Below are 26,763 nucleotides of genomic sequence, written 5' to 3'. Positions count from 1 at the left end.
TTTCAAAGCCATGCTGCTGCCCTTTACCAGTGGTCCTAGTGAATTTTGCCCCCGGCTCGGGTTTACCCAACTTTGTTCCATCATTTATGTTGTGTCCACATGGAAACCAGAGTTAGAAGGACCCTAGGAGTTATGCACTTCAACCCCAGTGTGATAAAGCCATCATTCTGTGGGATGACATCTACCTGCCACTTGCTGAGAGCCTGTGAGTGCTGGACTCTGTGCCGAAGACTTCACCTGGGCCATCTTGGGGTTTCTCAAAGTTGCCTGATCCTAAAAGTTACCCGTAGCACTTGTTTAAAATGCAGATCTCCAGGCCTTCCCCTGGAGCTCTGACTTGGTCTGGAGTGGGCCCCGAGATTTGTCATTCCAAGAAGTATCTTGGGAATTCCCAGGCTCAGACAAGTTCAGGATACTGAATTCTCATAACAACATTATGCACGGTGTACCCTTAGGCCCATTTCACAGAGGAGGGACCTGAGATTCAGAGAAGTTAAGTAATCGGTGCACAGTCACACAGCCAGTGAGGCTTGGAGCTGGTCTCGCAGCTTCCAAACCCTCCCCTCCCTCTGCGGCATCTCCTGCAAGTCGCCAGGAACCCGTGGCCTCCTGATGAACCCTCTCATATGAGGCTTCCAAGTCCATCTGGAACTGTGGTGTCCTCTGTCTAGTGGGGTCTCCTGTCACACCTCAGGGCGGCCCCTCTGAGTAGTGGAGTCCGACTGCAGACCCATTGTGGAACAACAAGTTTTACCACCCTCAGGTTCGAGAGCTTGAGAAACAATTGGGGCAGACCCGGAGCCAGCCTGCGGGCACAGCCAGTGACGAGCTGCCTGTCTACCCAGACCCAAGGAAGCTGTCAGCACAGGAGAAAAACCTGCTGAGGATCCGCAACCTGGAAAGGGAAAAACAGGAAGGCTGGGAGGTAAGGCATGCCCGGGAGGAGGTCAGGGGGCGTGTGGGAGCAGGAGTTTATGACCGCCCCTACAAGGACTCGGAGGCACCCCTTACAGGCAGGAGACACCTGGGATTTGAGGTCACCTCTGTGCATGTTCCTCATGTCCTGTTGATCCACCTTGAGCTGCCTGACTGAGTCCTCACCCAGAGCCATTTCATGAACTTTGGGTGGCACCATCCTGGCTGTTTTGGAGATGTTGGACCTGAAATTTTCATTGTAAAAGGAGAGGGAGAAGGCCATGGCCCCAGAGGTATGATAGGGTCAGATGGGCCTTAAAGGAGGAGAGCTCCAGGCTGCTGAAAGAGGTGGGCAGGCTGGCATCAGCACCAGGGGCTGCATCTCACTGGCTGACTTGGGAGTGTCAGAAGCCAAACTCTACTAGTTATGCAACAAGGGGAATTTATGGGCCCATGTAGATGAACAGTCTAGAGGTGGCCTGGCCTCAGGCACAGTGGGATTTAGGGTCTTGGTCTCAGTGCCACTTTCTCTTGGTTTGGCTCCACTCTCTCCCATGGGGACCTCTGGCAGTCCCAGCTTCTATCCTCCAACCCAGCCCCCACAAAGGGCTTCTCTTTCCCAGTAGTTCTGACAAAGTCTCAGAATTGAGTGTCATCGCTGGTTTATACCATGTGCTCATGCCTGAGCCAATTTCTGTGGCTAAGGGTACAGGATGCTTTGATTGGCCAAGCTTCAGATATCTGCCCCTGGGAGTCTGGGAAATTAGTCAGCCTCCCCAAACTTGGGCTGAGAGTGGGAAGTAGGGATTTCCACAAAGAAAGTAGAGGAAGAAGTGGGAGGAGGTGCTGGCAGACCAAATGGGCACTTCAGTGGCCCCAGCAATGGGCTTCCTAACAGTGAGGCCTTACCTCTTGACTGAGAGACTTCCATTATGAGTGCCAACTTGGGGCTAGACCCCATACTAGGAATGTCGTGACCACTGACACATTGTACCTCCCAGCATCCTAGACCATCAGGTATAAGGAGGGGAACAGTGAGACTGGAGAGGTGGGCAGGGCCAGGTCCTGCTGGACCTTGCATGCCAGCCAGGGATTTGAGCTTTTATCTCAAAAGCATTGGAGAACCACCAAAGGGTTTTAAATTGTGGCGGGACATGGTGGCATGCATTTTGGAAAGATCACATGGTCAGGCATGGGGGTTGGGTTGGAGGAGGCACGGGTGGCAAAAGCAATAATCCACTTGAGACATGACCAAGGACCTGCACCAAGACGATAGGACTGTAGCAGAAGGGCCAGACACCTGGGACATTGAGTGTTGACTTTATAGGACCCGGTGACCGGACATGGAAGAGAGAAGAGTAGGAAGAATTATGCAAGACTTGAAGTGAATGTAGCGGGTGGGTAGGGGAGACAGAGAGTGGGTTTAAGGGAGATGGGGAACTGAAATTTGAAAATGTTAGGTTTGAGGTGCACCTAGCTCAGACTTACATATTCACACAGACCGGAATCTGTTGGAATTGTTGGACCACCCATAAGCCACAATGTGGGGGGGAGGAAATGATTTCCTGTGTGCGTTTCCTCTGCCAGGTGCCTACTAGAGCTGGGAGTGTGTGGACAGCAGGGCAACAGGTGAACTATGGCTGCCTCCCTTCAAAGAGCTATGGTCTTGTAGACTCATCATGTGTTCCTATTTTTTATTTCTGTAATTCACTTCACCAAGATTCTGAAAACACTTTCCCAGTGATAATTAACCCTTAAGACCAGATCAGATTATGTCACCCACTGCCCAAAATCCTCTCAGTGTCTCAGTCTTGGCTCTGAGGGTTTACCCTAATCTGGCCTCTGCCCCCTCTGACCTGCCCCCTTGCTCACTGTGCTCCAGGCACACGTGTTCCACCCAGGGTCTTTGCTCTTATCCTCTTCTCCTTCAGTTTCTGCTCAGATGTCACCTTTTCCTGCCATGCCTTCCCTGACCATACCACGGTCCCCCCAATCCCTTCCCTGACTTTTCAATTAGCATTTGTCACCATTTGGCATTCTCTATCTCCCCTACTAGGATGTCAGCTCCTTGGGGACAAGGACTCTGTCTGTTTTGTTCTCAACTATATCCCCAGCACCTATAACAATGCCAAGCACATAGTAGGCCCTCAGGAAATATTTGAGAAAGAATGAACGAATGAGAGATTCCAAAGGCATGTGCCATGCATGAGTTACCAGCTTGTAGCTGACCAAAGCGAGGCGCAGTGCAGGGTGCTGTGCTGGAGGAGGTGAGGTGATGGAGTGGCTGCTGGATCCTCCCTTCTCGTTCTAGTTCCTGGTGGGGTGAGGCACTTCAGTGTGAACCCTAGACTTAGTGCTGTTTGCTAATGCATGGCGTTTCTCTTTTCCTCAGCTCAGGCAGGGATTGAGGGGCGGGGACAGCCAGGCTCTCTGTAGGACACACCTAGAATTGGCCAATGGGTTTCCTCTCATGTCTGACTCTGGCAGAGCAGGGGCAGCTGCCTGGACACCTGTGTTCTTGAGCTGAGGAGAAGAGTGCTGTCATCCATTAGTAACATCTGTCCTGTGCCCGGGCAAGGAAGGGGGCTGTGGCCCGCCTGGCATCCCTGAAAGGCCTGGGCTGAGCATCAGAGTTCTAGCTCCACTGACTTGCTCTGTGGCCCTCAGCAAGTCCCCTGCCTCTCTGGGCCTCACCAGTGAGTGGGAGGGAGGGACCAGATGTGGCCGAGGTCCCACGCAGCCCCACCACCCATGACTGCACTTTCTGATTACAGAAACTGATGGGTGAGCGGGATGCCCTCCAGCGAGAGCTTGAAGAGCTGAAAAAAAAGTTCGAGGGCATGAGATCCCGGAACAAGGTGCTGTCAAGCGAAGTAAAGACCCTCCGGAGTCAAATGGGGACCCTCGTGGAGAAGGGCAGGCATGATGATGAGCTCATCGACGCCCTCATGGTACGGCCCAGCCACTTGGGCCCCCCAAGAATGGGCCCCCACCCCACCCAGAAACCTCTGACCCAGCCCCAGCCACAGTGACCTCTCACTGTCTCCAAAATGCCACTGCATAACCCAGCAGCCCATTGCCTCCAGATGGGCCCTCGCCCCAAAGCCCCACCGCAGGGACAGGAGCGGCTCAGAGGCTGCCTGAGAGTGCCGTGATGTCAATGCCAGGCACAAGCCGCTGAGCCTGTGGACCCCAAAGGAGAAAGAAATGGATGAAGGGCACGCAGATGAGATTACACCCTGGGTTATTTTTCATCGAGGAATGGAAGGGGCGACTGACGCGCCAGTACAGATTCTTGTCAGTGTGATGGTGTAGAGCCCCTCCCGTTCTGGGCACTTGGGGTGCAGTATATAATGGTTAGCCACCAGGATAACCCCTAGGGTCATATAGTACAACCCATTTCACAGATGGGGAAACTAAGACTCCAATTAGTTAGATAAGTCATCCAAGACCATACAACAGAGTTCCGGCCAAGTTGCTCTGACTATAAAGCCGCTCTGCCCTCCTGCCCCTAGCCTGGCCTTTTCTCTCTGGGACCTGAGGCACCCCAGGGTTTTGGTCTCTGAATTCCAAGTTGTGCCCATAGGCCCCTGCAGTAGTCATGCCTGGCTGGCCTAGGGTGCATGAGGGAACTGATGCTGGCTTAGGCACCACCTTAGTCCATAATAATTTCACCAGGCAGGGTGGTGGGTGAGGCACAGAAGACCCGAAATCTGGGCCTGCCTCTGTTGATGTCTCACTGTGTGACCCAAGGCCAGCAGCATCCCCTCTGAGCCTCAGCTCCCAGTTGTTAAATAGGGTGCGGGGCTGGATGTCCTCTGAGGTCTCTGTGTGCCGCCATTCTTTGTCACTGAAGATGGCACGAAGAGGGCGACAGACCTGCCCCAGGCCTGCCATTCACCAGCAGTGTGCCCTTGGGCTCTCTGGGCCTCAGTTTCCTCCACTATGGGGTGAGGACAACAGCCCTCACCTGTTCCAAGTCACTGACATGGTCCTTCCTGGCCTCCCAGGCAGGAAGCCTCCACCCCAGGACTTTCCTGGGGGGCTTCTCCAGGGGATAGGGTCAAAGTCAGGTGCTGGAAGATCCCTGGCAAGGGGTCCAGGTACTGCCTTCAGGGGCTGTCTCCCAGCAGGGCATAGGGTTTCTTTTTACCCAAATATCTCCCCCACTGGCTGAGGGGCCACCATCTAAGCTGCTTTCTGTGGTCCTGAAAGCCCCTTGGATGTCCTTCTTGGCCTCGATCTCAGGGGGAGGGAAGTTGAGGACAGGAAAAGGGCATGGTCCCCGCCTGCCTGATTGAACCCCCCAAGGGCAGGCAAGAGGGTGTTCCTCCTGCTTCTCAAGGGAACACTAGTGTCCCACTGTTAGGTTCCTGCAGCAGCAGGGAATGGGTGGGTTGCTGGGGGTGGGGGGAGGCGGTCTTCCCTTGTCCTTCTCTACCCAGGGGCCATGGCTAACCCTCACCTGCCCTCCTGCTTGGCCGCCCAGGACCAGCTGAAGCAGCTACAGGAGATTCTGGGCAGCCTGAGTCTGCAAGAGGAAAAGACACGAGCGTCCCAGCACCACCTAGACCAGCAGCTCAACAACGAGGCTCAGCGGAGCGGCAGCCTCGTCGCCCAGCTGCGGGCCCTGGTGGCTGAGCGGGAGGCCAAGGTGCGGCAGCTGGAGTCGGAGATCGGGCAACTCAGTGTGCAGGTGAGTAGGGCGCTGTCTGGGCCCAGCATCCATTTCCAAGTCCTGGCAAGTCCATCCACCACCAAGAGAAATCTCAGCCGCTTCCGCTTCTTTCCACCTGCCTTCACTCAGGCTATACCTCGTCCTAGTTAGTCCACTTTGGCTCCCTGCTTCCATCTGACTCCCCGGCCCATTCTGCACACACCTTTCCTCTCTAAGGTACAAACCTGATTGTCTTCCTGTTCTGCATAAAGCCTGTCCATGGCTCCCCATCACCCTTGGCCTCGCCCAATCCTCAAGGGTCCAGGCTACTTCCAGCTCATCGTCTCCCTCCCCAGCTGTGGCCCTCATCCTCATGATCTAAGATGGTGGCTACAGTGCCAGCTTTTTCACTGACATTCCAAGCAGCAGGATGGCAGAGGGAAGCCACACTTCATCCAGCTTGCAGGGCACCATGTGACTGTCTCTTGCTGCCACCCTTCCTTCATCTTCCCTTCACCCCTCCCTTTCCCCCACACTCTGGTCACATGGATGCCATTTAGCTCCTCACATGGCCCGGCTTTCTCCCCACTCCAGGCCTGTGCACATGCCTGAAGCACACACCTTCCTTTCCTCCCCCACCGCCTCTGCCTGGCCAGCTGTTCCTCACTTTTAGGTCTTACCTAGTCATGAGCTTCTCTGGGAAGCTCCAGGGTTCCCCCCATTTTGTGTAACATGCCCCTCCTGGGTACTCTCCTAACTCCCTGTGCATCCCCAAGCCAAACTTTTGTCACATTGTGGGATCATTTTCCTGTTTTCTCTCCCAAACTCCCCTTGAGGGGGCACAGACATGGTACCTCGGTGCCTGGCACAGGACTGAGCACACAGTAGATGCTCAATAAATGCTTGTCTAACAAGTGAGCACGTGAAGATATTTTGCCTTGGCAGGTGTCTTGAGGACAGCCTGATCTGCTAGGAGTCAGACACCGTGGGCTCCCTGTGGCTCCTTCCTGTGGTGGCCGTGGTGCTCAGGGGGAGGGGAGTTGGTGGCCTCTGGGGAGAAGGATTCCTTGACATTCACACAGGTTTCCCAGCGACAGAGGAGCCTCACAGCCAGGTTGACTGGTACAGCCCAAGGTGTGTCACAGAGCAGCCCTGTCCTTTGTTCCCAGGGCTCCATGGTCCAGTCAGAGGCATGGGAGCCCAGGAGCCCTTCTGCCCTGGCCCCAGGCTGGTGTTGGCTAGTGTTGGGAGTTTGTCCTGCAGCCGTCTGTCTCCAGAGGCCAGGGCAGCCTGGGGCCACAGGATTGGCTGTGGTAGAGAATGCTGAAGACCCCGAGGCTGAGGAAGAGCCGAGGACAGAGTATGTGTGGCAGTGAGTAGGGGCATCACCTTGCGCTCCTCACCCTGCTTCTCATCCCGGGCTCACTGGGGAGTGAAGTCTGAAGGGGCACACAGGAACATTCCAGCATCTTCACCTCACCACTGTCCTGGCTCCAGGCACACAAGAGGACTGATCTTTACCTAAGAGGTCACCAGCCAGTGCACTACCCACCAGACAAGTTGGCGCATGCTGCAAGTCTTCTCAGAATGGGTGCGGCTGGGGGACATACCAGGTTGTTTGGGGCTCACACCAACCGTCTGCCCCTTGATGGTGGCCTGACCTCCTGCTGGGGGTCCTCCAATGTTCCTTTTTCAGCCCAGCCTCCCTAGCTATCCAGAAGAGGAAGGGGTGTGGGGAGGAAAGGGGGCCTGAGCAACCCAGCCTCCCCGCAAGGCTGCCGGCCCTTGCTGAGGCCCTGCTAGCCTCTCTGGCTCCAGGTGTCTGGAAGGTCCAAGTGTCTCCAGCTGACAAAGGCAGGTGGCCTCAAGTCACACCTGGCATTCATCCACATGTGAGTGGGGCTGCCCGGAGAGGTGGGCCCACTTGAAGATGTCAGTCTCTGATCTGCCCCGAATCATAGGCCACGCACTTCCCTTTGGGACCCAAATGTAGAACAGCTTCCTGGCCCAGTCACCACCTCACGCCATGTTCCTCCCTTTCTGAAGAGAGGCATTATTAGATGTCATTATCATGCATGGAGTGCCTTCACCAAACAGGCCTCGCTTTTCACTCCTGAAAAGAAGCCTCTTTCATATCCCCTGAAAGCCCCAAAATCAAGCCAAGGCCCCCTCCTGCCTTCTCCAGGCCTCTGAGCCAAAGCCCTGAGAATCGACCCCATATCTGTTCCCTGCAGTATCTTCAGAATAAAGGAGTAGATGAGGGGTCCAGTGGGCCTGAGGTCAACTCCGCCTGCACCAAGTTCCTGGAGGACTCGGGCCTGACCAAGTCCCAGGCATCGGCAGGTGACCACATTGGCAGGCTTGGATCTGCTCGGTAAGAAAACAATGGGATGGAGGGGTTGGAAAGTGAATATTAATTATTCAGAAGAAAAGCTGTTTCCTGCTGCCTCTGATGGGAAGCCACAGGTGCAATTTTAAGATGACTGTGGCGTTGTCCTTCCAATGCGTGGGTCTCTCCTATTCCATTAGCCCCGCATCTGCATGAAGGAACCAGTTGGGCCCAGATATTATTACTTCAAGAGCATCTGGTTGCAGCTCCCTGTAAAATCTTCTCCAAGCTGGCCTCAAAACTCACCTGCTTCTAGGATTCTCAAACAGACCTGTGTTGGATTGTTCAAGGCTCTGATGTCTCTTGGTTCTGTCTCGTTTTGAGCAAGCAAGTGTTCTGGAAAGAAGGGCAGTAAATCCACAGGGCTGCTACAAAGGCTGGCAGTGGCCACCTCTTCGGGTTCCCCAGATCCCTGCTGGCCCCTGCTCTCCTCCCAGCTGGGTGCATGCAGAGGTGAGGCCCAGGGGGGCCCAGCCTGCCTTCCCATGGTGATGAGCCCCTTCTGCCTTCACACAGCTCCGTGACCAGCCTGGGCCACACGCTGGTGGAATCTGCTCTCACATGGCCTTCGTTGCCCAGTCCTCATGGGGCCTCACCCAGGTATGAACTCAGGACCCCTGGGCCCTCACAGCCCTTCTCATCCTTGATGGGTGAGCCAGTGTTGCCATCCCATTAAAAGGAAACTGAGGCCAGGCCAAGTCCAGGGACTCTTCCAAAGTTACTTAAGGACATAGAGGGTCAGGGAGGTGCCTTGTCCAAGATGATAGAGTAAGTGGCTTCAGAACTATGGTCTTGGCCTCTGATTTGCAATCTAATGTTCCTTCCTGCTACCACAGAGTTAACATGAAGAACCTTCCAGAGCCTTGAGCCCAGCACCTTCCCTTGCCTTCTCTTGCCCATTGAAAATCAGTCTCTAGGGGGAGAACTTCATGTCACATGGGTTCCCACTTTAGGCCACTGATATCCCCTCGGCTCTCTGGCCCCCTCTTTGTTGATAGAATCAAGCCTTAGGGCTTAAATGGGCCCCTTGTTCTTGCTGCCAGCTCACAGACAAAGGGTGGCTTTGTCCTGCCTCTGAGTCCTATCCTGAGCCCTGCCCACTGTCCACTGGAACCATGCTCCTGCTGTCAGCCCCCACCTCCACCCCTCAGGCAGGTCAGCTCAGGTTCTGGTCAAGGCCTCTGAGTGGCCCTAATCCCATGTTTGACTTGCTGTGGGACTCGGGGCAAATTGGTCCCCTCTGGGATGCTATTTCCCAAAAAGTGCCTGAGACACTTCTGGCCTGACATTTGGCAGCACAGGGACCATGGGCCAAGGCCAGCCCTTTATCTGCCCCACCCATCATCCTGGAGGCACGAGGGCACTTGGGGGAAAGTGGGCAACTCGGAGCCTCAAGGGCACATGCCACACTTTTCACACCGTGGGGAGAAGGGACAGGCTCTGTCTCTCTGAGGTTTTAGTCACAGTAGTATGAGCAGGAGGATGGACAAAATGACCCTTCAAGATCCCTTCCAGGCCTATGTGGCTGTGACCTTTGTACTCCACAGGGATGCAGGAGCCAATGTGCTCCTACGCTACCCAGACTGCTGGTTCTCAAGCTTGTTTCTTCCACAACACACAGATATTTACTGAACCCAATCATGTGCAGGCCCTGCCCTCATGGAGCTTACAGTCCCCTCCCTCAGTGACTGGACAGGTGTTCCTGGGGCAGGAGTGACCCCAGAAAGTGTGTCTTTCAGGGCCGGTGTGGTGACTCAGATGGGGTGCCTGGGAATAGGGTGGGGTAAGGGGATCAGCTCCTGCCTCCTGTTGCTCCTCCCCAACATGTGAGATCACGAAGATGACGATAGTAGGGTTTTCCAGAATGCACACAAATGCAGCTGGGTATCTGCCAGGTTAGATGCTGGTTCTGAGTCAGTGGGTCTGGGCTAGAGACTGGGATCCTGCATTTCCAACGAGCTCCCATGTAATGCCACAGCCACTGATTCAGAGACCACACTTTGAGCAGCAAGGCCTTAGAGTATATTTAGGAGTCAGAACATGGAGGAGTCTGCAGTCTGCAGAGTCCATCTCAGCCAAGCCCCCACTGTTCAGAGGGAGAACTGGGGCCCAGAAAGGGGAAGAGACCTGCCCAAGACCACAGAATGAGTCAGCCTCTGGGCTCGCCTGCCCCAGCCCAGCACTCCCTATGTCCTGCAATGCTGGAAGAGCAAGCCCAGGGTCACCAGGGTCTTGCTGGGAGAGGTGAGAGCAAAGCAGAGAGCAGCTTAGGACTCACATGTGGGCTCTGGGTATTGGGGTAGGGAGAAGAGCTCACCTCTGTCCTGACCCCAGCCAGCAGGTAAGGGGCTGGTAGGCAGGCCCAGTGGTGAGGAGGGAAGCTGTGATGGGAGGGATCAGGGCTGGAGAAAACTGACCAAGTCACAAAGCCAAGTGTCCAGGCTCCAGGAAAGAGGGCTGGGCTTAGGGCCAAGCCAGAAGATGTAGGAGCGCTGCCAGGGAGAGAGAGGCTGGGCCCACCTGGCATTGGGCAGGGTGGCCAGGCCCTAGGCCACACAGGTACCCAGGGCACCCTAGGTCCACAAGAGCCAACTTCCATAACAGCTAGATAATTCCAGGCCCCTACAGGGATTGGATGGGCAGAGGTGCTGTTGCAACTCCAGCCCTGGTGGGGTTGGGCTTTGGAGCCAGCTACATGAGATCTGGAGACTGGAGCAGGGCCAGGAATGGTGGGCTGAGAAGAAGCCAGAGGAGGAAGACCAGGGGGGACTGGACTGACTTCCTTCTTTCTGGCTATCTCTGAGGACCCCTGAATGTCCTTCTAGTCCCTCCCACCATCACAGGGGTAAGTGTGTCTTCAGGTAACCCCATGAATGACCTCTGTCCCCACCCTGGTCCCCAGGTTCTCGGACTCCCCAGAACAAAAAGGCTGGCAGGCACAGGTGACAGAGTTCAAGGCCCTCTGGCAGGCCGCTGAGGTGGAGCGCGACCGGCTTACTGAGTTTGTCACTGTCCTGCAGAAACGGTAACAGATGTCACCCAGGGACACACTCTCATGGGCCTACATGGGCTGGGTGGTAGACAGCTTGGCACGAGGGCATCCCTCCTGGATAGGGGCCAGGCCTCATCCATGTGTAGGTCCACCTTACTGGAGACTTTGGCTCCTGCAGTGTTGGTCCAGGGCATTCCCAACCACAACTCATGTGCCCACCCAAGTGCCCCGCAACCTTGGGCCCCTATGGGCATACTTGTGGTTTGCCCTGTCCTACGTGTACCCAGTGGGACTGTTGCATGCATGTGGACATGAAGTAGGAGTCTCAGGGGAGAGACTCTCTGGCATAGTTAAATCGGTCAAATCAACCCACTAATAATTAAAACCTGTGATGAGCATGGCACCGTACTCGGCACCGTTGGAGGGTTTGGTGGGAAGAAGACAGGCTAGACTGACATCTGGAATTACAAAGAGGAAGAGAGCCGCTGATAGATGGGGAGCTGAGACTTCTCTGGGGAGGGAGAGGGAAGCGTGTGTCCCTAGGCAGTGGACCAGGAGGTATGGTTTTCTCCAAGGGATTGTTGACAGATTTCCATTCAGATAAATCAGTGCTCATCGTTCAAGTGATCCTTTTGGCAAGAATTTCAGGTGCCTGGGCCCAACCATGTGACCTCCACACTGAAAAACATAAAGGACACCACTGAGTTTCTGCCCTAACAGGCCATATCACATGTCAGTCAGGGCTCTTTGATGACGGACAATAGAAACCAGTTCTGGCTAGGTTAAGGGAAAGGCAGATTTTTGGAAGGTGCTGGAAGACTCCAAAGTGCAGGGCAGGAGAGAAGCCCAAGAGGATCCAGGAATCCTGGTAGCAGGAACCCTTTGGGTGATCTCTTCTGGGCCACTGGAACAACACAGGCCCAATGGCTTTCAGTTCTTGTGCCAGTGGGTCTGGGAGAGAAGGTCTAGCTGGCCTGGGTTTCTCCCATGTCTGTCCCTGGACACAGGCCAGGCACCCTGACTGGAAGTACCTCCGGGTGCTCATAGAGTGGAGGAAGGGCAGTTTGTGAAAGCGAAAAATGGAATATAATTACCAAAGATGGAGTTAGGGGTGCTGGGAAGTGGTCAATGGGTATCCGCCACCTACGCAGTGAGAAGTGATCAGCTTTAATTGTTTTCTTTTCATGTAGTACGTAGAGAGGACATGAATTTCAGACATACCCAGGTGTGTGAGAAAAGTGACATTGTCTTTTTCTATAATGGAAATGTGATGGACAGTACAAGCCTCTAGTCTATTAAATGGAAGAAACTTATTCAATTCAGGCTTTCTCTCCCATTTCTCTTGAGTTGCACCTGAGTTTGGGGGGTTTTTGTGAACCAAGTAATTCAGTTGTCTATTGCTGCATAACAAACCACCCTAAATGTAGTGGCTTCAAAGTTGATTTAAAACAACTTTTTTCGTTTAAACCAAACAGTGGTTTATTCTTTCCCATGATTCTGCAGGTTGCCTAGGTCATTCTTTTTCACTTAATGCCAGCTAGGATCCCTCACATGGCCCTATTCAGCTGGAAGCTCAGCAGGGGTGCCTCAGTTCTCCTTACGTGGCCTCTCCCTCCATGTGGGATCTCGTCTTCCAGGGCCTCTCCACGCAGAGCTGGGATTAGGATGAGGCAGGCAAGGCACCTGGGGCGCAGGATTTAAGGAGGCACCCGCTGTTAGAGTCATACATGTGTGATTCTCCCTCAGCTGATACCCTTTCCCTTCTTGGGTTCATTCTGCTGCTCTGTGTCATTTTGGGGTATGGGGAGCTCATGAGGCTGTCCTAGGCCTGTTAGCCAAGACACATGGCCTGTTCTACTCTGGGGCATTGCTAGCTCTCTGGGGTCTAACAAAGAAAGGGGGCCCAGGCCTCCTCGGCCTGATCCCCACAAACCTATTTGGATTTCTCACCCCGAAGTATGGGACCTCCCTTTCTCAGAGATCCTCAATGTCTACTCCTTTCTTTCTCTGAAGAGTCTGTCCCAGCCTTGCACAGGGGGAGATCTTTCTCTCATACCCTGCCCTACCAGTTCCACCTGCCTCAGCCCCACCCCCAAGCCCCCACTCTCCATTCTTATCCCATTGAGACTACCATGCTCTGCTTGGGATCCCCCTCACCCCCATAGTACAGTCAGGGGCCCCAGACTGAAAATAATAGTAGAGCTCGTGTCATTTGTTTCCCTTCTCTCAAGTCCTGTGTCCATTGTCCAATGTCTATTGTCCTGTTGTCCAGTGTCTGAAAACAACGTACTTCTTATATTTTATCCATTTTTCTAGTTGTTTGCAATAGGAGGGTCTGCCATGACAAGGTCACTAAATATGTCTCTTTCAAAAAACCATACAGGGGCCAGCCCAGTGGTGCAAGCGGTTAAGTGCACGCGCTCCGCTTCGGTGGCCTGGAGTTCACAGGTTCGGATCCTGGGCACGCACCAACACACTGCTTGTCAAGCCATGCTGTGGCGGCGTCCCATATAAAGTAGAGGAAGATGGGCACAGATGTTAGCTCAGGGCCAATTTTCCTCAAGGAAAAAAAGGAGGGGGGAGGATTGGCATCAGATGTTAGCTCAGGGCTAGTCCTCCTCACAAAAAAAATAAATAAATAAAAAGGCATATAGTTGGCTTTGTTTTTAAATTCAATCTTAGAATTTGTATTTGAACAGAAATTTAATCCATTTTCATTTTTGTAATATTTGGGAGTATTTTGATCATCTCAGTATTTTCTGTTTGCTATGATTCTGCTTTGCTCTTTTTCTCTCCATTCTTCTCCCTTATCTTGGATTGATCAAGTTTTGTTTCCCTCTCTTCTGTACAAGTTTGGAAGTGATACATTCTATCTCTATTCTTGGAGTGGTTACCCTGAACTTTTAACATAAAACTCAGCAAGTCTAAAGTCAGTGGGTTTCTTTATTATCACTTTGAGCAATAGAATAAATTTAGAATGTTTTGACTCTGATTTTCCTATTTGCGTCTTTCATGTTAATGTTTTCTAATATTTCTCTCCCATATTCTTTTTTAAAACCCTCTGAAATTAACCCTCCAAATTCATCTTTTTAAGAAATAGTCAATATTCCTTTACTTTTGCCAACGTGCTTAAAAAAAAGTCTTCCGTCACTGTTGCTTCTTACTTCTTTTTTTTTATTTTTATTTATTTGTTTATTTATTTTTGTGAGGAAGATCAGCCCTGAGCTAACACCCATGTCAATCCTCCTCTTTTTGCTGAGGAAGACCAGCTCTGAGCTAACATCCATTGCCAATCCTCCTCCTTTTTTTCCCTTTTTCTCCCCAAAGCCCCAGTAGATAGTTGTATGTCATAGCTGCACATCCTTCTAGTCGCTGTATGTGGGACGCGGCCTCAGCATGGCCGGAGGAGTGGTGCGTCAGTGCGCGCCCGGGATCCGAACCTGGGCTGCCAGCAGTGGAGCGCGCACTTAACCACTAAGCCACGGGGCGGCCCCTGCTTCTTACTTCTCAATCTTCCTCCTGGGTTCAGTTTTCTTCTTACTGAAGTGCATCCTTTAGTTCAGTGAGGCCATGTGAATGGTCAACTCTCTGGGTCTTTATTTTTTAATGTCTTTATTATGCCTTTCTCTTGAATGAGAATTTAATTGGACATAGAATTCTAGATGGATGGGTATTTTTTCTCAGCAACTGGAGGCTGTGATGGTCCATTGTGTTTGAGTATCCACTGTTGCTAAACAGAAATCTGTTGTCAGTGTGATTGTCGTTCCTTTGTACATATGTCCTTTCTCTCTGGATGCTTTTTCAGATATTCTCTTTGTCTTTGATATTTTGAAGTTTCACTCTGATGTGTCTAGGTATTTTATTTTATTTTATTTTATTTCTCCTATTTAGGAATTAGTGTGCTTTTTTAATCCAAGGACTTAAATCTATATATTGCCAAAGCCTTCTCTCCGTAAGTTGCCTCTCCCCCACTGTCCCTATTCTTTTCATCTAAAACTCCTAGTCAACATGTATTAGACCTTCTTATTCTTTCCTCCACAACTCTTAAAACTTCTTAATATTTTGGGCTGATTACTGGGTGGTTTCTTCGAATCTATCTTCCAGCTTACTAAATCTCTTCAGTTGCACTTCATCTGCCATGAAACCTATTTTAATAACTGTATTTTTTATTTCCAGCCATTCTTTTTTGTGTAAAACCTCCTGTTCTCTTTCTTATAGCATTTGTTCTTTCATTGAGATTTCTTGCCTTTTGCTTTTTAATAATTTTGAACTTACTTAGTCCCTTTAAAGTTGCTCTATCATTGTCACTACTTAGGATTCCAAGTAATGTCTATTAACTCCCCCTCATGGTGGATTATTTCCCTATGTGGTCTGTATTTTTGTGTTGTTTTTGTGAGCTTATCTTCAGTGGTTTTTTTTCCTTGTGAGAGTTCTTAGGTTATGAAAATGCTCCAACAGAATGGTTCTGCTTTTGTTACTGTGGGGCTTTTGAGGTTTCAGTGGTCTCTGATCAGTACTTTATGCTAATTTATTGGTTTAGGATTTCCTGAACACATGAGTGCTAGCCTTGTGTTTCAATTTAATTGGTACTTTCTTTCCCCCCTCTTAAGGCCCTGGTAGACTACAAGCTTCCTCACCACTTCCCTGGCTTACGGATGGGTATTGTCTCAGTCCTCTTATCACAAACAAGGCACTCTTTATAGGAGCCCAGGTTTATGTGTTCTGCCGTCACATTGGCATTAAAACCCTGCCTTATGCTACTGGAAGTTTTATTAATTTTCCTATTATAAATGTATACTTATTGCAAAAAACCTCTTTTACCAACCCCCAATTCGCCATTCCTCATAGAAAAGAACTATTAGAACTTCCAAAAAGGTTTTCTTTGCACATCCAAAAATACATATGCATATATATATTTATGTGTATATGTATATACACATGTATGCACACACATATATTATTAAAAGATGGACTCACACTAACCACGTCTTTACATTTTTGTGGGAGTATATTGGTATCATAAATTTCTAAAAGTAGAATCACTGAATCAAAGAATATGCACATTGAAAATGTCCACAAGTAATGGCAAATTGCCCCTTTAGAATGAATCAATTCACATTCCCACCAATAATGTGAACTATCAACCATTTCCCCATTCCCTCACCTGTACTAAGTTTTATCAGTCTTTAACATTTTTGCAAAACTAATAAAGGAACACTAACACCTCATTGCTGTTTTTATCTGCTTTGCTATAAGCATAAGTGGGGATAAGCATATTTTTCGCGTGTTTATAGCCTTTTACATGTTCTTTTCTAACTACCTATTCATACTATTGCACATTTTTTAGAGAATTGTTTATATTTTTTCCTTACATCTGTAAAGAGCTCTTTACAAATTATGTATATAATGTATAATAGTATGTGTGTTTGTCTCTATAAAGATCTTGTATCATTTGCATTAAATTAATTCCTGGGCAGGGGGACCGTCTTATCTGAGTATTCTTTCTCAGCATCCCAACAGTTACAGTCCCTATGAAAGCAAAATTTTTAACATCAAAATATTCACTAATGACTTGACTACTTAATATTCTTCACTTCACACTGCCATTGGGTCAATTTGGTCAGACTCTTGAAATAAAATGAAAATCAATTGCAAAGTAAAAAGGCAAATCTTTAAAAATATTTGGAATTTCATGAGGTTGATGCATGTGGTGTTGGACAGCTGTTAGAATCACCCTCAAAGCCATTGAGACGCGAGGATCTAGCTGAATTAGCCCAGTTAATGATTGAAGAAGAAAAAAATCAGTGAGAATGAAGACTGCTCAAAAGAGAATAATCGGAATCCCAGTGGGTCTGTTGGTCTTGCGTAGAAACTGAAATCTATAGAGGCAGGCAGAGGAGCAGCCCCAGACCAGGCCACAGGTGAAGCAGTGAGAGGGAGCTGGCTTTGGTGTGTGTTTAGAGGAAAAGCTGTAGGGCCTGCTGATGAATTGGAAGCTGAAAGCAGCAAGGAAGAAAGAGAAAGCAAGAGTGACCCCCCAGGGTTTTTGGCCAAGGAACTGCATGAGTGATGGTGACATTTATCAAGACGGGGAAGGCAAGGCACATTTGGAGGAAGAAGGAGAGAAATCGAGTTTGGTTGTTCCTAAATTTTGTTAGCATTCATAAAGTGCTTTAGCATTTTATATGGTGTTTGCTGTTAGATTCTTTTATTATTTCCCTATCACAAATGGAAAGCAAACATTAATGAAATACATAACAGAAAAATGAAAGCCCTTCCCCCACAGACAACTAGTCCATAACTGCTGGCTAGTCCTCTGTTTTCAGTACATCGGCTGAATGACATTAGCATTAGTATTTATTTGTTTTTACATTTTTAATTTGTTATAAATTTTTTAATTAGGTCATATGCATAATCTTCTACTACTTATTTCTACTTCTTATTTCTACTACTTACTAATATATCACAGACATTCTCTTCATGTCAGTACATATTCTTTTTATGGTTACAGAATATTTTATTGTGTTACTCCACTATGATTTATTTACCATTTATTGACAAAAATGGTATTATATGTATTCTTGTGGCACTTGCTTTTTTTCACCAATCGCATGAGTTGGAGATCTCTCTGTGTTTATACACGTAGCTCTACCTCATTCTTTTTCATTGCTGGAGCAGTGCTGTCCAGTGGACCTGTGATGATGGAGATGTTCTGTATCTGCGCTGTCCAGTGCAGGAGCCATTAGCTACATGTGCCTTTCAAGCACTTGAAATGTGGCTAGCATGACTGAGGAACCGAATTTTTTTAAATTTAATTTTCATTAATTTTAATTTAAATAGCTACACTTGGACATGAGGCTGGCAGCCACTGTGTTGAACAGCACAACGCTATCACGTTCTATCATATTTCATGGTATGAATATGTTATCACTTATTTTGTCTTTCCCCTATTGATGAACATTTAAGTTGTTTTAGTTTCTTGCTTTTGCAAATAAAGTTTCAAGGAACATGCTTGAACAAGTTGTGTTAGTAGCTGTGTACTGAGTATACAGTTTTGTGTTAGTAGTTGTATACTGTTCAAAACTGTCAGCATTCTGTTCCTTTTTGACTCTTCACTGACATGGAGAGACCACTTCCTCCAACACTGTAAATTTCCAGGCTGCCACTCTGATTTGCACATGTGTATGTAACGTTCTGCTTGGGTTAAATCTCAGAGAGTCCCGGCCTTTACCTGAGCCTTTGGTATCACAAAGATCTGGAATGCCATACCTAGCCACAGGAAGGACCTTAGCCCCAGCCCCAGTGAGATTAAACACATCCTTCATGTGAAATAACCAAATCACAAGGTCTTCAAGGCCCACGAATTCATGACAGGCATATAGAAAATAATAATGATAAATAATAATAAACAGAAAGCAATCACTAACTCCAAGAAAAGCAAACAATTAAGAACAAAAATGTAATCATTGCATTTCTAATGTAACCCCCTGTGGTAGACAGGATTTTGTCCCCCATGCCGTTTGCTCACTGCTATTGTGCCTGAGAATACTTGATGTTATATGGCAAAAGGGACTTTTCGGATGTCATTATCGTTATGGACCCTAAAATAGGAAGATTATCCTGGATTACCAGGTGGGCCCAATCTAATCACTTGAGCCCTTAAAAGCAGAGAAATTTCTCCAGCTGGGATCATAGAGATGCTGCAGGAGAAGTCTGAGAGATTCAAAGCATGATGAGGGTATCTGGCTGGCTTTGAAGATGGAGGGGGCCAAGTAGCCTCTAAAAGATAAAAGTGACCCAGCCAACAGCTAGCAAGAAACAGGGACCTCAGTCCTTCAACTGGAATTGGATTCTTCCAACAACCTGAATGAGCCTGGAAGCAGATTCTCCCCCAGAACCTCCAGGTAAGAACCCAGATCAGCCAACACCTTGATTTTGGCTTGTGGAACCTGGAGCAGAGAAACCAACAGAGCCTCCTGATCTTCTGACTTACAGAACGGTGAGATAATAAATGGGTGTTGTTCTAAGCTGCTAAGTTGGTGGTAATTTGTTATAGCAGCAATAGAAAACTAATATACCACCTAATATTAATTCAGCCAAAAAATGGTAATATAAGTACGTTGGGAAGTAGAGAGGTGATTCTGTTTGGTAAGGGGAGAATACTAAAATAAAACTAAATTCTCATGTTGTATGACAAGAAGTCAAAAATGATATTTAAACCTTAAAAAATAGCAACATAAGCATTTGTAGAAATATGGCAGTAAATAGTCAAAGAAACAGCTAAAAGTGTTATAAGTGTTGCTTTTGAAGAGCAGGAATTGAGAGTGAGGAGGGGCCGCCGATTTTTTCATTTTAAGCCTTGGAGAGAACTATATGACTCTTAATGCATGTTCCTGTGTTACTGCAATAAAGAACGAGTCCCACCACCACCAGTGTAAGATGTGCCCACCTCTGAGAGCCTGAGTACGTGGGGTGAGGGCTTCCCCTGCCTGCCGGGGAGTATGGCAGCCCCTCCTCTCTAATCACAGGGTAGAGGAGAGCAACAGCAAGCTCCTGGAGTCAGAGAGGAAGCTGCAGGAGGAGCGGCAACGCAGCGTGGTGCTGGAGCAACGTCTGGAGAAGATGCGCCTGGAGCCTGGGAGGACGTCAGCTTCTCAGAAAGCAGCCCCCAGGAGCAAAACAGGTAGGGGCTAGACCCGGGGCCCCCGTGGTGGGGGGAGGGAGGGCCACCTTGCTGCTAATGGAGGAGCCAGTCGGCAGCACCGTTCAGCCCCATGGAGGAGAATGTGGCAAGCAGAGGCCTCCATCGGGTGGAGCTCTGCCTGCCCCTGCTGCTGCGTGTCCTCTTTCCCTGGCCTCCTAGTCAGAACTAGGGGCCCCAGAGTGCTATGGGCCCATGTGGCCCTGGCCCAACCCATCTGCACGCCCTGAGTGTAAGGTGGCAGTGCCTGTGCTGAATGCCCTCAGCCACCACCCCCACTGCTGCCCCCACCCCGGCCCTCAACCCTCTGTCCTGAGCTGATTTTATTCAAAGAGGCAAAGTTGGTCTGCTGGGGAGGCCAGAGCGGCAGTGGCTGACCAGGAGAGGAATCCCTTTCTGCCTCCTGCAGCAGTCAAGCAAAGCAGTGATGGGGTGGCCTCTCCACAGGCTTGGGCACCTCCTCTGTCTTGTGTTCCGCCGTCCTCAACACGCAGCTTCCATCTCATGGTCTAAGATGGCTGCTTCAGCTTCCCCACCAGCAGCAGGAAGGGGGCAACCTGCTTCTTGCCGTTTAGGGCATGACCTAAGGTTGCTTGTGTCTCTTCTGCTTTCATCCCATTGGCCAGCTCTAGTCACATGACCACACCCAGCTGCAGAGAGAGGTTAGTTGTCCTAAACTGCAAGGTCTATCGCTCTAACACAGTGGCTCTCAAGGTGTGGTCTCCGGACCAGCAGCGCCAGCATCATGTGGGGCTTGGGCAAGCTGGGAGTGCAGGATGCCAAAGCCAGAAGCCATGTTTGGGGTAGCAGACTCCCATGGAGGAAGACTCTTCAGTGTGGAGGGGCTAGGCCTGCCTCCCTCTGACATCCCTCCCCATCCCAACCCCCTCCAGGCTCTGGAGTGGAGGTGTTGCCCCCCCACCATCCTGCCTCTCAACACCTCAGAACTCCCTCCTCCCTTCCCCCAGCCAAGGACACTCAGACCTTTGTTCCCGGCCCAGATGAGATCAGAACGTTTCAGAAGAACATGCCAGAAGTGGGGCACAAAGGGGGAGTTGTGCCCTTCTCCCTTCTCCCATCAGCACAGCCCAAGACTCAAGGCCCAGGAGCTTCTGGGAGTCGAGGCTGAGGAAGGTCCCTGGGGCTTAGCCCTGCTGACCCTTCTGGGCCCTCAGGAATAGGTCCCCTAGGACTGTGGTGTCCCCAGGGCTTGAGCTCACCTCCTACAGGTGGCCAGGCTCCCAGCCAGGGAGGGCTGAACCACAGCAGGAAAAACCGCTGCCTGGACTGTGAGAGACAACTGCCTGTGAGAATGTATCCATGTGGCCTCTGCCACCTGCCGGCCTGTGACATGGGCAGAGCACTGCCCCTCTGGCAAGCATAGCACACCCCCCAATCTGCAAAATGAGGAATCTTGATTCTGGAATTTGGTCCTTCATGGCAGTTCTACTCCAGTAGGGAAGATAGACAATAAACAAATAAACTCATGAAAGACACGCTGGGTTAGGTAGAGGCAGGTGCTCTGGCTTGAAGCAGAGGAAGTGGATAGGAGGTGTGAGAGAGCAGCTGTCTTCTATGGGATGGCCAGCGAAGACCTCAGTGACGAGTTGACCTCACTGACCAGTTGACATCTGAGCAGAGACGGTGGAAGGGTGAGGGGAGGTGGCATACAGATGACTGAGGGAGGAGCAAGTGCAATGGCACTACGGTGGGAGTTGGCTGGAAGCTTAGAGGAGCAGCAAGGAGGCAGTGAGGCTGGGGCATAGTGAGGGGATATGAGATGAGGTCAGAGAAGTCACTGGGTGCTGAGGAGGTGATCTGATCACACAGGGTCTTGAGGGCCCGATGTGAATTCACTCAGGCTTCAGAAAGCTCTAGAGGCAAGAACTATTATCCTCATTTTACAGGCGAGGAAACCAGCTCATGATGGTTTACCTGAGGCCACACAGCAGGGGGTGAAAGCCAGCTCTGCTGATGCCAGGTGATCAGCACCACCCCTGAGAACCACGCCTCCTTTGAGGACCTTGTCAGCACAGAGGTTTTCTAATGCTGTGGTCCTGCCCAAGTCCCCCACCAGGGCTTTGGTTTCTTTTTCTGAGCATTATGTGGCCCCTGACCCAACCACCCTGGATCCCCAGTATATATGTATGGAGCTGCTGGCCAGGATGGAGACTGGAGGGGGGACCCAGTGGTATGAGGGCATCAGATGCAGTAACAGCATAAATCAAGGCTCAACCTGCAGGCCAGATCTCAGGCCCAGCTGCCTTCCAGAAACTTGTAAACTGCAAAGATGGAGACAGTAATGAGAGGAACCGCCTTGGTACAAAGCAGGCAGAATCAGGGCTGTAGCAGAGGCCAAGCCCAGGTCTGGGGAATGCAGAGCAGGCTTCAGGGAGGGCTTCTGGAGGGAGCCAGCCCTTGTCCTGCACCTTGAAGGAGGTATAATGTTTCAACAAGTGGGCAAGCAGGAAGTGGTCAGTCAGGACAGGCGAAGGAAAGTAACACAGGGCCATGGCCTCGTCACAGAAAGTGGCTGCTACTGCCCCACAGGTCTGCCTGCCTCTAACACCAGGCACAACCCAAATGGGAACGAGAGAAAGGACCCATCCTTCGCCCAGCTCTCCAGTGTGCCTGTGGAATGCCAGATGGAGGAGCTGACCACCAGGTGCTCCCCTGCCCCATCTTCCTGAAAGGGTGGCATTGTCTGGGTGGAGTTGCTTCGATGGGCAGAAGGATCATATCCCTCCCCCTTTGACTTCTGTTGCTCTGAAGGCTGGTCCTGCTGGGTCCTGGGTTCTAGGCCAGCAGTTCAGTGACTGGCCATCAGAGGGCAGAGAGACCCAGCCGTGACCCTGATGACCCCAAAGTCCCGAGAGAAGTTTTATTAAGCATGGGTTGCTGAACCCACTTTTCTCACTCAGTTAAACCTTTCAAGGTCAAATGTGGTGATGAGAAAGGAAGGAGGGGGAAGTTCTACAAATCAGTACTCATCCTTGAGGCAGCCAACATTTGGGGGAGCTACTGGGTGCCAGGCCCAGGGCTGTGGGCGGGCCCAGAGAGGAATCCCACATGGTATTTCCCCAGGGGTCCGTGAGAGGAGGGGACGGGTCAGACAGAACCCTGAGCCTGAAGAGCAGCCGTGCTGGCAGCCCCATTCCCAGGGCCCTGTGTACACATGCATGTGTACACACACACAAACACATATGACAGCTCAGGCTGCACTGAGCCCTCTCTTCATGTGGTCCAGGCTGGCCATCCAGGTAGAGGAGAATGAAATGCTGAAGGCTGCTCTGGGCAGCGCCCTGCGGGGAAAAGAAGAGGACATCCGTATGTACCATGAGACCCTGGGCCAGGTGAAAGGGGTCTTCCTGCAAGCCCTGCGGCAGCAGAAGGCTGACAAGCACTAGGATGGCGGCCCAGTGTCAGCCTGGCTGGACGGGGCCACCTCATGCCTTGAGAGGACAAGGCTCTGTCTGAGGACTCCATCTGCTTCTGGATGCCAATCTGAGGCAGCCAGCTCAGCCCCTTCTCCCAGAAGAGGCTCTCCAAAGGGAACCAAAGCCAACATCTCAGGCCAAGAGAGCAAAAGAGGAGCCCTGGTGGAGCCCTGGAGGAGACCCTGGGCAGGCTTGGCGACAGCAGGGGAGGGGACCCACCAGCCTGCTCGGGATCAGCGAGAGCTCTGGGACAACAAACCAGCTGTGAATAGACAGATGCAATCCCTTGAGCAGGTGCCCATTGCCCTTGTCCTAGGGCCTAGCTGGGGGCCACTGCGTGCCCGCACCACTCCACATGCACAGGATTGCCCTCTGTGCTCCAGGCTGGGCGCATCCCCCAGGCCACCCAGCCCCAGCCCACCTCCCTCACCAGAGCATCCCCACATCCCACTCCCCACCCTTGGCTCCATCTGTGGCCGTCCCCACCCTCCACAGACTTGGAGGCAGCACGCTCCCAGTCACCTTGTCAGCCCACTCCTGAGAGCTCCTCCTCAGATGCAGACCCTCAGACTTGTAATAATAATGATTATTCTCATAATCACCACAGCTCCCAGTGAGTGAGCATCTACTGCGGAAAGCTGGCCCCATCTAGTCCTCTAGTAGCCCAGGGGATTGTCACCCTATTTTCAGATGGACAAATTGAGTCTCACAGAAAGATGCTGAGCTAATATTTAACCCTAGCCTGCCTGACTCCAAAAGCCGGGGCCCTCCAGTTGAGCAGATTACCCAGGGCAGGCATACCCACCCCACTGCTGGGCAGTTCTGCCCCCAGCCAGCTGCTCCAAGAGGCACCTCCTTTTGCTTCCAGAAGATGACAGCTGGTGGGTGCTGCTGGCAGAGCGCAGAGGTCGGGCTGGGCTGCAGCTTTGGACAGGAGGATTTTGAGGCAGTGAGTCCAGGCGAAGGTGCGGTGCGCCTCCCTCACTGCAGCCCAGGGGTGAGGTAGGACGGCTGCTGCAGGAGGGCCCCCAGGCCCCTCTGTGACTGTGGCACTGTCACCCCTCTTGACTGCATTACTGCCATGGGGAGGGGTGGCTCCAAGGAGAGTCATCCGTAGCCACACACCCCTACCCCAGACACCTGGCCACACCTGTGCACACACAGGCCCACACAAAGACACAGATGCACACAAATACTGAGACTCAGGAGCATGCAGCCATACGTGTACACACACACGCCCACAGTGCAGACTCCACACTCACAGGCCCCTCCACACAGGTGTGTGCGCACACATGCATGTGTGTGGATGTAGACATGTGAAGACCAGTCACTTGTGTCACTCGTGCAGTGACTCACAGATGCAGTGCACATGCTGTGAAAACACCTCTTCCCCAGAGGAAGCTGCCTGGGCCTTCTGCTCAAGCCCTTCCTTAGGGACGGGGCTGTGAAGGGACTCCGTGCTGGCCCCCACTCAGGGAGCCCCTGACCCTGCATGGGGTGACAGGTCTAGAGATCCCCCGGCGAGGTGTCGTGAAAGCCATCAGGACAAAGCAGTGATTCTCATGGGGTCCTGAGGGTCCCTGGGAAGGAGGAGTTTTTCTCTGATCCCTTGTGAAGGGAAATGGCCAGGCAGAGCCCGAGACAGCAAGAGGGCCTGTGCTGGGAGGGGACAGTGTGTGACAGCAAGGAGTGGGCAGAGTCAGCACCTTCTCCTGCAGGCGCTGGGGGGCCCCAGAGGGTGATCTGACTGTGTGGGGGTGCAGGCTCCAGCCCTCACTGGAGTCACTGGGAGGCGGGGGCGGGCACAGGACCAGCCATCCTTCCTCAGGGATGGACCAAGCGGCAGCGGACACCTCAGGAGTGCAGGGTGGCATGACCCACATCCTGACCTCTTCAGGGTAGTTTTGCTTCCCTTCTTGGCTCAGGGCTGGGTCTGAGAGAGGAAAGGGCATCAGGTCACGGGGTCTGAACAGGTGGGGTGCCTGGCGCAGCTCTTCTTCCCTACTCACCAACTGTGTGGCCTTGGGCAAGTTAACTAACCTCCCTGAGCCTCCATGTCCTCATCTGTAAAACGGGGACAATAATGGAAACCTCCCTCAAGGGCTGTTGTAAGTGTCAAGGAATAACTCAAAGACATTTAGCTGATTGTTAGCTTGCTGTTGACTTCCGTAAAAGGGGCACGTATCGACAGATTAATTTCACTCCACAACGATAAACACAGGATTTAAATAAGAGGGAGGGAAGGAAAACCGCAGTCAGGCATGGTAAATCTTGTTTGCACATTTTTGGGTAAACTGATTAGCTGGCATCTTGCAGGGGTCAGTCTGGGCATTCAGTCTTTGCTTCAGCCAACTATGGGTACAAAGACAACAGTTTCAATGTACAGATTCCACGGGTCACCTTGAGAGCTTTGCTGTGGAGCTATGTCCCGGATGCTGGCACCTGACCTCTGCTCCCCCTGCATAGTCAGACCAGGTCAGCTCCATTCCCCATCAGAATCCCTCTTCAGGAGTCACTGAGTTAAAAACTGTCAAGTATTAGAGCAGAGGCTGGCACACAGTAAACACTCAATAAACGTTAACCCTTAGTATTATCTGTATTGGTTCAACAAATACCTGTGAGCAGCTCCTCTACCCCAGGCACAGGGGTGCCGGGTGAGGCAGACACAGTCCCCGATCTCCAGGAAGCCCCAGGCCAGCTGGGGAGACAGACGCACAGGCCACCGTCCACTCAGCCAGCAGGCCACAGATGGTCAGTGAGTACCAACCGCAAACCAGCCTCTCCAGGCCTGTGAGGGGCAGGGAGGTGAATCTGATTCCCCGCTGCTTTCAGGGAGCTGCTGGTCCAGGCAGAGAGGCATGGGAAACAGAGGGCTATGATGGAGAGGGAGGGTACAGGGTGGTGGTGGGGGGGAATGCAGAGACAGAATGGGGTGCCTCAGAGCCTCCCACCTTCCCTGCTGTAGCTCCCAGGCTCACTGCCCAGATCTGGGCAGGGAGGGGCTGTCCTTCATACCTCCCTGAGGTGTGGGAAGGTGGAGGGTAGAAGGGGAAGGCCCAGGAGAGCCTGGCAGCAGGATCTTTAAGGGAAAGAGGGGTTGTCAAAGGAGCCAAGGACTGGGGCCCTGAAGGATCTAACCCACTGGGCCAGGCAGGGAGTGGGGCAGCCTGCTCTGCCCAGGTTATTGCCCTTGGTCCCTCCTGAGCAGCACTACCTTCCCTGGGACCCTGAGAATGACCTCCCCAGCCCTCAGGCCTATGGGCAGCAAGTGGGCTGGACTTGCCTTTCACAGATGAGAACACGGAGATCCCGGCCCAGAGCCACAAGGTGGTGATGTTGGGAGGGGGAGATGGGCCTGAAGGGAGGAGGGGCGAGGACAGGAGACTGGGTGATAGAGAGGCCTCATGGGAAGGCTCCCTTGGCTGCACCCCAGGCAGGTGCTGCAGGCCTGGGCGCTCAGATTCCAACACTGACAGGTGAGACCTGGTTGGGCCATGGGTGTGGCCTGGCCATCATCCCCGTGGGGGCCTTTGGGGCACCACAGTTGAGCTGGGCATTGTTGTAGCCTGGCTCAGGCTGATTCGAGCCCCAAACACAATTCATTGCCACTGGGCCTCTCCCGTGCTCCCAGGAGCCAAGGGCAGGGTGGCCTGCAGTGAGAGTCCTCCTCTG

At 51.6% G+C, this 26,763-nt stretch overlaps 1 protein-coding gene across 1 annotated transcript in view; it reads left to right on the top strand.

The window, feature by feature from the left end:
* The window catches only part of CCDC13 (coiled-coil domain containing 13), a 39,547-nt gene extending 14,705 nt beyond the window's left edge, over positions 1 to 24,842 (top strand). The window contains exons 7-15 of the mRNA XM_058555901.1: positions 764 to 925; positions 3,690 to 3,866; positions 5,405 to 5,611; positions 7,807 to 7,946; positions 8,478 to 8,561; positions 10,864 to 10,986; positions 19,482 to 19,636; positions 22,205 to 22,319; positions 22,902 to 24,842. Coding sequence (XP_058411884.1) covers positions 764 to 925; positions 3,690 to 3,866; positions 5,405 to 5,611; positions 7,807 to 7,946; positions 8,478 to 8,561; positions 10,864 to 10,986; positions 19,482 to 19,636; positions 22,205 to 22,319; positions 22,902 to 23,061 — 1,323 coding nt within the window. The 3' untranslated portion in view covers positions 23,062 to 24,842. The remainder of the gene's footprint in view (positions 1 to 763; positions 926 to 3,689; positions 3,867 to 5,404; positions 5,612 to 7,806; positions 7,947 to 8,477; positions 8,562 to 10,863; positions 10,987 to 19,481; positions 19,637 to 22,204; positions 22,320 to 22,901) is intronic.
* The last annotated feature ends 1,921 nt before the right edge of the window (positions 24,843 to 26,763 follow it).

Source organism: Diceros bicornis, chromosome 2 (genome assembly GCF_020826845.1).
Source record: "Diceros bicornis minor isolate mBicDic1 chromosome 2, mDicBic1.mat.cur, whole genome shotgun sequence".
Taxonomy (NCBI): Eukaryota; Metazoa; Chordata; class Mammalia; order Perissodactyla; family Rhinocerotidae; genus Diceros; species Diceros bicornis.
This window is presented reverse-complemented; position numbering and strand designations above follow the sequence as displayed.